The 11,297-nt window shown below is 37.9% G+C and overlaps 2 protein-coding genes across 2 annotated transcripts; one reads left to right on the forward strand and one right to left on the reverse strand.

Moving 5' to 3' along the window:
* The first annotated feature begins 996 nt into the window (after positions 1–996).
* On the forward strand, positions 997–2,859 carry LOC116170603 (tigger transposable element-derived protein 1-like). The gene has a single exon (XM_031487107.1). It carries the CDS (start codon positions 997–999, stop codon positions 2,857–2,859), a length of 1,863 nt encoding a protein of 620 aa, XP_031342967.1.
* A 7,833-nt stretch (positions 2,860–10,692) lies between these two features.
* On the reverse strand, positions 10,693–11,297 carry LOC116172703. The gene is made up of 2 exons (XM_031489962.1): positions 11,235–11,297; positions 10,693–11,185 (listed from the first exon to the last, which is right to left on the reverse strand). The coding sequence occupies exons 1-2, from the start codon at positions 11,283–11,285 to the stop codon at positions 10,832–10,834; spliced, it is 405 nt and encodes a 134-aa protein (XP_031345822.1). The 5' UTR covers positions 11,286–11,297; the 3' UTR covers positions 10,693–10,831.

The following is an 11,297-nucleotide window of genomic DNA, read 5'->3' on the forward strand; positions in this document are numbered from 1 at the left end:
AGTTGATGTATGGGGTAGGTTTAGATTTGGTTCAACCCTACTGTCGATTTGCCTTATTTGGAGAATTGTCTTTATAAATGTGAATTTTCTGAGATTCGAGGAATTATATACAAAATCTGTAGGTCCTTCTATACATGAAAATTAATGAGAACATTGCCTATAGTGCGGGGGTTATAGGTTTCAACCTTGCATTTTGTGATAACTTTATGAAACTTTCAGAGGATGTTCTAGACACCCTAAGGTTCAATTTCAGCTATGCCGCCACCCCCGCAACCCCGGACGGCACTTGCTATAGCGGGTTTCTTAAGTGCAAGGTAGCATTTCAATACCCGCCCATAAAATGGGTCAAAAATGTATATCCAGGGTTTGTTCGTACTTTCTTACATCTAGGAAGGTTGAAGGGAATTGTCAAATACCCAGGGAGAATTTATGTAGGGTACTTTACGTGCTTTACCTATTTTTAAGGCGCTTTTAACAGCGCGGGCAGTAAAATCGTGACGGAGACCTCTTTTGGCTGCTCTATTGAATATTAGTAAACCAGGGTGAGATGGTGAACCGGGTGAGATGGTGAACAGGGATATTTTCGTAAATACTACCTAGATGGCGGAGACTGTATTAACACTTTCTTTCCGAAGGTTAATTGTGTACTCGGCACGTGTGATATCGGTGTACTGTGCAATATATAAGTAAATCACAAAATATCGTTTTCATACCTCTAAAATATTTTCATGCATGTGGAATTGCGTGCCGTAAAAACTTCAGTTTTAATTTGTGGCACATTATATTGCAATTTACGTTGGTTTTAAAGTGTAAAGACGTTACCTAACCTAAAATATGCGCGGGATTTTGATCTTACCAACCGCAGCAGTGTTCACCATCTCACCCATGCAAAAAGGGAGAGATGGTGAATGTGCTTGCGGGAGAGATGGTGAAAACTAAAACTTAAGGATTTGATTGAAACACTTTTTAATACTTACTGATCATATTTCAGTCAATATGCCAACATTTTACAAACGTAAGAGAACATCTTCTAGAGGTTCGTGGTCAGTGGAACAGCTGCAAAATGCAGTCAACGCTGTTCATAATGGACAAACTTTGAATCAAGCTGCTCGAACATTTGGCGTTCCATGGTCCACATTGAAGCGAAGGATTCAAAAGGGCGATATGACAAAAAAACCTATGGGACCAATGTCTGTGTTAGGCAAGACGAATGAAAAGAAAATTGTTAGGCACATAATGAAGATGCAAAAATTTGGATTCTCACCAACAAGAAATGAAGTTCGTTCCATAGCATTCAAACTGGCAGAGCAGTTGAAATTACGGCATACTTTCAACAAAGAAAATGAAATGGCTGGTCTTGATTGGCTTCATTTGTTTATGAGCCGGAACCCGGAACTTAGCATTCGAAAATCAGAAGGCATCTCTTTAGCACGTTCTCGGAACATGAACAAGACAAATGTGTTGAAATATTTTGATTTGTTGCAAGACATTCTGGTAGATAACGGTTTAGTAAATAAGCCCAGTAATATTTACAACATGGATGAATCTGGGCTGCAATTAAATAACAAGCCAGGATATGTCGTAGCAGCAAAAGGCTCAAAGAGTGTTACAAACGTAACATCTGGTGAAAAAGGCGAAACAATATCCGTTATCGCCTGTTGCAATGGTGAAGGCACATTTCTTCCTCCCGCATGTGTCTTTAAAGGCAAAAATGAAAAACCAGAATATAGGGATAACATGCCACCCGGTTCAACTATCTACATGTCAGTCAAATCTGCATATGTTACAACGGATATTTTCTTTTTGTGGCTCAAGGATCATTTTTTGCCCAGAAAACCAGATGGACCTGTCCTATTAATACTTGATGGGCATAGCTCACATTGCTCATCAGTAGAAACACTGGAATTTGCTGAAACGCATGACATAATACTTTTATGCTTGCCGAGTCACACCACACATTACCTGCAACCCCTCGACAGGGCATTTTTCAAGGCGTTGAAAACGTATTATAGCAATGCTTGCAACTCTTACATGAAGATGAACCCTGGTAGAAAAATATCACGACTTATTTTCGGGAAATTATTGTCTGATGCCTGGGTTTTGGCTGCCACAGCAAATAACGCTATCTCTGGATTTAGAGCAACAGGGATTGTTCCCTTCAATCCACATGCCATTCCGGATTATGCTTACTTAACAACAAGCGAGCCCGGAGAAGCAGGTTTGTTGCAGACATCACCAGAAAGAGATGATATTCCGCTACCAGGCACTTCCAATTCAACGAACGATGCCAGAAACTTTTCAGAATCCCAAAGCTCTTCCAGCATTGTATTGGAAACTGAACCTTTCGCGAATGAAAATGTGACCCCAGGAAAACTTTTGGACGCAATTTCGCCTGTGCCTGTCATCGCTCAAGTTGAAAAAGTGAGGAAGAACTCTAGAAATTTAGCAGAAATTCTCAATTCAGGCAGCAACATTCAGACACTTAAAGACAAAATGCAAAAAAAGAAGGAGAAAGAAGCAAAAAGCTCAATGAAGATACAAAAAGAAAACAAAGACCCTAAAATCACAGGAAAGAAAACGAAAGGCTTGGCAATCAAAGGGAAATCGAAATTACGATCGACTGTTTCATCGAGTGATACGGAATCTGAGTCATCTGTAGAACTACAGCTCAATGATTCTGATGATGATCATAATGAAGACGAAACTTGTTGCGTTGGTTGCGACGAGGAATACAGTAAAACGAAAAAACCCGTTGACTGGATACAGTGTCTCAAATGTGAACGATGGTTTCATGAAGATTGTACTAAATACGGTGACTTGTGTGATACATGCGGAAAGGTTAAGTTGAGAAAGGTTTAAGTCAATTTCTTCGTTCACCATCTCACCCACTCTGAATTCGCCATCTAACCCACCATGTATGGGTGAGATGGTGAAAGGGTAAGAAAAATAAAATATTTTTTTACGTCGTTAAATGTCGCTTTGTTGTTCAATTAGAGTTATATTTTTTATTTATATGTCTTTTGTGAATAGTATGTTATTTTAGTTGCACTAAATAAACTATAGTTTGAAAGCTGTCGTCGTTTAAAGTTTTGTTCACCGTCTCACCCTGGGTTACTTTTATATTTAACTATGCTCTAAAGTATTTATTAAGACTTTACAATGCTGAAAGGAGAGTTAACAATATCTACGGCACTAAAATTATTGAGTCCTATCTTGAGAACACTCGCCTCCGCAGTCGCACAATTCGGTGCAGGGCATGTCGGACTTGGCACAGATGCATATTTGTGTGCAACCTTTCTTAAGAGAGGCGGTAAGTAGGCGAATAGATGAATTTACAATTGAATCCATATTCAACAAACAAACTTAATCTACATACATTCGCAGGACATGTATGGGGACATTGCCTCCTGGCGCAACAGCAACTTCCGGATCCATGTGATTGGGGTTGGAGAAACTCGAGTGAAGATCAAGAATAGGAGCCTGTCTGGATTTTAAAACCTCCAGTTCCAGAAGCTTTTGTAATCTTAGTAAAATGTGGATGTAAGAAAGGTTGCACACAAAGATGCAGCTTTGTCAAGTCCGATGTGACCTGAACCGAATTGTGCGACTGCGGAGGCGAGTGTTCTCAAGATAGGGCTCAATAATTTTAGTGCCGTAGATATTGTTAACTTTCCTTTCAGCATTGTAATGTCCCAATAAATACTTTAAAGCATAGTATAATATTCAATAGAGCAACCAAAAGAGGTCTCCGTCACGATTTTACTGTCCGCACTAGGGAATGCAATACCGGGATTGCGGGAGCCCGAAATATCGGGATCCTGCAGCATTTTTGCGAGATTAATCCCGCACATAAATGGAGCGGGAACCCGCGGGATATGCGGGACTGAGGAATTTGTCGACCAAGGGGACGACTGTGTTTACTTTGTTAATGAAACTGATAACGGCGAATTATTTTTTAAATAATTGTTAAACTTTTTTCGTTAAAAATGTACTATGATTTTTGAGGCACTTTAGAAGACTTTTGTGCTTTACAGGTAAGGTTTTTTTGAGTTCTAAGTTAGGCCGAAGGTACTTTTTTGTTAAATATTGTGATAATTAGCGATTTATTTTAATACAGAAGTTAACCGCACAGAATTGCTTATTTGCCAATTTATTTAAAGTTTTGCGAGATCCCGCAAATCACGGGATCCCGCGGGATTAACATCTAACAATCCCGCAAATACCGGGATTGAGATTTTGCTGCGGGATTGCATTCCCTACTAGAAACCAATTTCGAAAGAAAATTCAAAGGGCTGTAACTTTTGAACTAGTAGCCCAATCTTGGAACTGTTTGAAATTATGGATTCTACAGGCCACATTCTATAAGAACATTTTTTTTCCGGGTCGATCTGAGACAATTTTTTTTGCGGGCCTCAAAAAAAGGCAGTGTATAACCTTCCTTTTTTACCAAAAATCGACTGCACCAAAATTTCTCGGGAAAACACTTTTTCTTATTAATTTTGGTGCGTAGAATCCAAAACAATTCGTACTTTTTCGATCAGACTTCTCAATCAAAAGTTATAGACTAGAAACTAGGGAATGCAATACCGGGATTACGGGATCTCGAAATACCGGGATCCCGCAGCATTTTTGCGAGATTAATCCCGCACATAAATCGAGGGATTTGCGGGACTGAGGAATTTGTCGACCAAGGGGGCGACTCTGTTTACTTTGTTAATGAAACTGATAACGGCGAATTATTTTTTAAATAATTGTTAAACTTTTTTCGTTAAAAATGTACTATGATTTTTGAGGCACTTTAGAAGACTTTTGTGCTTTACAGGTAAGGTTTTTTTGAGTTCTAAGTTAGGCCGAAGGTACTTTTTTGTTAAATATTGTGATAATTAGCGATTTATTTTAATACAGAAGTTAACCGCACAGAATTGCTTATTTGCCAATTTATTTAAAGTTTTGTGAGATCTCGCAAATCATGGGATCCCGCGGGATTAACATCTAACAATCCCGCAAATACCGGGATTGAGATTTTGCTGCGGGATTGCATTCCCTAGTCCGCACTGTTAAAAGCGCCTTAAAAATAGGCAAACCACGTAAAATACCCTAAATAAATTCTCCCTGGGTATTTGACAATTCCCTTCAACCTTCCTAGATGTAAGAAAATACAAAACAAACCCTGGACTTACATTTTTGACCCATTTTATGCGCGGGTATTGAAATACTACCTTGCGCTTAAGAAACCCGCTATAGCAAGTGCCGTCCGGTGTTGCGGGGGCGGAGGCATAGCCGAAATTGAACCTTAGGGTGTCTAGAACATCCTCTGAAAGTTTCATAAAGTTATCACAAAATGCAAGTTTGAAACCTATTTTGGCTCTTAATCCCTGCGCTACTATTTTGTGCAAAGAAATAACGAAAGTTTGAAATCTCCGGAAAGCATATAGGCCGAGTTCAGTATTCAATATTGATATTTTCTTGAGCGGAAAAATGTAAAACACAGGCCAAAAAAACAAAGAGAATTGTAATTTAGAGCATGTTCAACCATTATACCTAGTGCTATTCTTGTTTCCAGGTAAAGACTAGCTTGAAAATAAAATCGAATTTCCAAAAAAGAATTCAACAATATTATGTTTTACAATTAAATACACAAATCTAACAATTTACACAAGCGGTAAACTAACGTAATTGTAAACAATTCTAAAACGGAAAAACAACACTAAGAGACAAACTTAAATGACATAAACCAATTCTGTGCTTATTCGTACATTTCTCATATACAGGGTGGGGCGGGGCGTCTTTGGTTTTTAAACCGAAAAAACGTATACATGTATAGGTACACAACAATATGGTGAGCATATGTACCATTTTTACCTGTAGGTGTAGAAGTTATTTATCGTCGAGTTTTTTTCCTTAGCAACCCGTAAATACTACATACTGTCTTAGAAGGATACCCAGGTAACCATTTAAACATCAGGTTGTACAACAAGGAATTTAAAGTGAATTTTTAAAAATCAACTGTAAACAGTTATTTTATTTAATGGAATTAGTTTACTCTTATAATGTCGCTGTCGTATGTGTTATGTGCTTACTCAAAACCAAAAAAATTCATAGATTTCCTGGTTTCTTTCTTTACCTTTGAATTGAACAAGCCGTTAAAAGAAATTCAGGATCCAATGCAACAATTGTTACCATAAGTTACTGTATGTTTAAGTTCTATGACGGTAGAAACAGCCTCAACGAACCGACTCTCATAAACTTCAATTTTAATATTTGGCGCATCCGAGTCTTGATACAGAACAAAAGGTTCATCCATAAACAATGGAGAGCGAGAATGTGCAGTAGTTATCATTATTATGTAAGTTTTCAAATTCCATACTCCCCTTGGTAAATGATTTGGAAAACACCATCGTTTCGGCGACCTCTATAGGATTATGTTGTCGGCGCAATATCTACAATTTCTTCCTTCTTAAGGGCTTAATTTCCACTAAAAGCATAATATACGAATTTCGAGAGGTCGCATTTCAAAGTTTATGACCTCATAACCTTGTAACTGAAACGAATAGCCCGTCTGCGGTGGCTTCATGTTGTTGACCAATTAGATTGAGGTCATTGTTCAGCGATTTGTTAATTACACGATTCTCTATTGGCCCTCCTCCTATAGCAATTAATTAGTAATCATTCACACGTTTGCGCCAGGCAATTGTGCTTAATTAAACGGTGGAGGATTTGTTGGATTAGACGTGTCATTCTTGCACCGCGCGTTCACAGATGGATATATATGCAAAACCACCCCCGCAGATATTAGAATTCGAAAGGGCGCATACGGTGTTATCTTTACCGAGCACCCATGCCATTGACCTTATAGAATAAAGTACTTACATTAGATTCCGGAAAGTATCAGACAATTTTTTTATGAACAGAGGTACCCAGCGTTGAAATTCAACAATGAAAGATAAACACCAACACCGAAAAGTAGTAATAAAGAAAGGATTCAATAAAAACGCCCCGTCCATCACGTCAGTGGTTTTATGCTTTATTACAGCGAATCTTGTTCTTGAAGTCGTGAGGGAAACTGGCGAGAAAAGTTGACAAATCGGATATGAAAAACCAATTTTTCAGGTCGTGAAAAGAAGAGTTAGTTGGGCGGGACTTCACAAGTAATGCAATACAGTAACTGGTAGGCGTACCTAGATACATAGTCGCATCATTGACTAATTAAATACTCACTCAACGGTCGCATTTAGACGTTCAATGTGTAAATTTCCATTTCCTCGACAGAAAAAACTTACTAAAATGACGGACACGTATTTGGTAAGAACGTCCATTTAATGGTAGATTGTTTAGGTGTAGTGAAAAATTTGAACATCTTTTATGTTTTCATAAAATTTAATTTAATAAGATATTTGTATACAACAATCTAGTTGCTGGCATATAATGCCAGAATGATTGAATTTACCGTGTTGATTTAGGATATGCTTTTGTCCTCAGACAATTCGAATTCGATTCGATTGATACCATATCTTGTTTGGTTTCAAACTAGGGGATTGGTGGTCGATGCAATGGGAAATAACCGTTTCCCGCCGTTTTGTAAGGAAACTTGATTTTTATATGTGTACGTATTTGCTACAACTAGGTACCTAACTCGGTAACTTCGTTAACGCTTTGAGGGAACTTCATAACTCACAGCACAATCGGTAACCAGATAAACTTTTCTACATATTTCTGATTCAGAGTCGCCTTTTATCTTACACGCGTCTATCACTTCCTGAGTCATGTGGACCGCTTGCCCGAGAGTCTCATAGTTAACATCGTTTCCATCGGATGTCACCCATCCATTGTGATTATAAATACATCTCATATAGCAATGAAAACTCTTCTCGTCGGGAAGATTAACTTGCCTAAACATTAGCCTGGGAATCATGGGATCCGCACGCCGGTTTCTTGTACACACTCATCAAAATGTGGAATATGATAATTTTCCCAGTCAACAATCACCTCTGGTCGCATCTTGAAATAAGAATTGGATAAGTCGAGAACAATGCAAATGCAACTACCTTCATCTCCACTGCGTTCATCATGAAACACAATATGACTAAAAATTGCATTTTTGGAAGTTTCGCTTTGGTCAGAGTATATCTGGGTTTTTAAAACGTAGCTCATTATTTACCTTGTTAAATAGCGAAATAAGTCCCCACTCTCTGCCAACCGCGGATTTGCCTAAAAAAGGACCCATAGGATGCCGTTCACAAGAGGTTATGTTGAAAGCCATTGTGTGTGATTTATGATATTACTAAAATGCTAATTAAACTGAAAAAACAACAGTGTTAGTTATGGTTTAGCCCAAAACATCAGAGCAAGAAAAGCTCCACCACTAGTTATTTAGACCTAACGTCGATTCAATGTGCATGTTAAATAGGCCCTTAATTGTTATATCGACAGCTTTGAATGTAGCTTATGGGAACGAAGATTCAAACACATCAGCTGTTAAGCATAATCAAACCATAAAGGTTGGAGTAATTACCTATACAAAAACATAACATTAGTAGCAAGCTCATTCAATGCCAACAGAATCCATATTTCTTTTCAGCTATCGAAAATGTGAGAAGTTGATATTTCGGATTCCCACTGTTACGTGGAAATCACGAATCATTTTAAAGAATACTTCAACTGACACAAAGAACGAAGTTTATCAAAATTACTAAAAAGTGCTGTTTGAAAACACTTTAGCTTATGTAACGAACCTCTTTTTAACCTTCATAACTTAAATAACATCAGTTTCTCACATATGCCTAAAAAAGCAATGAAAACGAGTCTAAAAGTCATTTAAATTAAATGTGACCAATGTATACGATTCAAAAACCTTGTAACATCTAATTAAGCAGTGGCACGTAGAGTGTATACACTCAAATCATGTCATATGTCTAGAGTATGATCTAAAATATTCTAACTGGTCACATAGTAGGTACACTATTATACATATTCATACAAATTAAGTAATAAAAGAAGCAATATAGAAAACTAATAATGCGCATCTTCCCAAGTTCCCCTTTTCTTTTTTCACATTGCGATCGTATTAGTATTGCACACAAAGATGCAGCTTTGTCAAGTCCGATGTGACCTGCACCGAACTGTGCGATTGCGGAGGCGAGTTTCTCGGGAAACACATTTTCTTATTAATTTTGGTGCGTAGAATTCAAAACAATTCGTACTTTTTCGATCAGACTTCTCAATCAAAAGTTATAGACTAGAAACCAATTTCGGGATTGCGGGATCCCGAAATACCGGGATCCCGCAGCATTTTTTGCGAGATTAATCCCGCACATAAATCGAGGGATTTGCGGGACTGAGGGATTTGTCGACCAAGGGGACGACTGTGTTTAGTTTGTTAATGAAACTGATAACGGCGAATTATTTTTTACATAATTGTTAAACTTTTTTCGTTAAAAATGTACTATGATTTTTGAGGCACTTTAGAAGACATTTTGTGCTTTACAGGTAAGGTTTTTTTGAGTTCTAAGTTAGGCCGAAGGTACTTTTTTGTTAAATATTGTGATAATTAGCGATTTATTTTAATACAGAAGTTAACCGCACAGAATTGCTTATTTGCCAATTTATTTAAGGTTTTGCGAGATCCCGCAAATCCCGGGATCTCGCGGGATTAACATCTAACAATCCCGCAAATACCGAGATTGAGATTTTGCTGCGGGATTGCATTCCCTAGTCCGCACTGTTGAAAGCGCCTTAAAAATAGGCAAACCACGTAAAATACCCTAAATAAATTCTCCCTGGGTATTTGACAATTCCCTTCAACCTTCCTAGGTGTAAGAAAATACAAAACAAACCCTGGACATACATTTTTGACCCATTTTATGGGCGGGTATTGAAATGCTACCTTGCACTTAAGAAACCCGCTATAGCAAGTGCCGTCCGGGGGTGCGGGGGTGGCGGCATAGCTGAAATTGAACCTTAGGGTGTCTAGAACATCCTCTGAAAGTTATCACAAAATGCAAGGTTGAAACCTATTTTGGCTCTTAACCAGTGTTTTGTAAAAAAAAATTTTCATTGTAAACAGCTTATAAAAAAAAGTTTGTGAAAGTGTTTGCAGTAGACTATACGGTGCTTCGCTTTGCGCTTTAAAAAAAAAGACGTTGGAATTCGACCAATAGCAATTGGAAATACTCTACGAAGAATCGCTGGTAAAATTGTCAGCAATCGTGTTCAAGTTCCAGTTTGATCTAAACTTCGCCCTTTTCAATTAGGATATGGCAGCAAAGGTGATGCTGAAGCTATGGTTCATGCAGCACGTCCCTTTTTAAACAAGAAAGACACCGAGGAATGCAAAACTTTTCTGAAGTTAGATTTTCGTAATGCTTTTAATTGTAATTGTAGACCTCAATTACTAAAAATGGTAGAGGAATTTATTCCTCAATATTACCATTTTTTCCTACAACAATGTCGTTAACCTTCACAATTAAAATACTATGAACACATCATATACATTCCGCTTGGGGAGTTCAACAAGGTGATCCAGTTGCACCACTAGGATTCTGCATTTCTATCGCACCCTTTAACTCAAAACTTAAGTTCCGATCTAGTATTATGGTATCTGGATGATGCTACGTTGGGTGGAACCCCAGACACCGTTTTTCAAGATTTACTAACTATAATTGAATCAAATATCAAACATGGCTTGGAGTTTAATTGGAGAAAATGCGAAGCATTTATTTTCAGAGGTTCTTCTTTAGATCATCACAGAATCGAAGAAAAATTAAAGGTTTTTCAGTAGATATAAAATTTATGACAAAAGATGATCTGTCACTTCCTGGTAGTCCATTAACAGTTAGCGGTCGTTTGAGGGTATTTGATCATCTACTGCGCACTTAGTAACCAGATAAACCTTCCTACATATTTCCGATTCAAGATCAGCTACTGTTCTACACGTCTCTATTAATTCCGGCGTTACGTGGACAGCTTCCGCTAGAGTCTCATAATTGATATCTTCTCCATCGGACGTCATCCAGTTATTGCGTTCGAAAATACACTTCATGTAGCAGTGAAAATCTTCTTCATCGGGAAGATTAACTTGCCTAAACATTAACCTCGGAATCATAGGATCAACGCCGGTTTCTTCTACACATTCGTCAAAATATGGAATGTGATAGTTTTCCCAGTCGACTATCACTTCTGGTCGTATCTTTGAATAAAATATATATGAGTACAGTGTAACAAAGATGTATACCTACATTCATCTCCACTGCAGTCATTATGAAGCACAATAATATAACAGCATTCATCTTGTTGGGGTT

The sequence above is a fragment of the Photinus pyralis genome, unplaced genomic scaffold (genome assembly GCF_008802855.1).
Source record: "Photinus pyralis isolate 1611_PpyrPB1 unplaced genomic scaffold, Ppyr1.3 Ppyr1.4_LG5, whole genome shotgun sequence".
NCBI lineage: Eukaryota > Metazoa > Arthropoda > Insecta > Coleoptera > Lampyridae > Photinus > Photinus pyralis.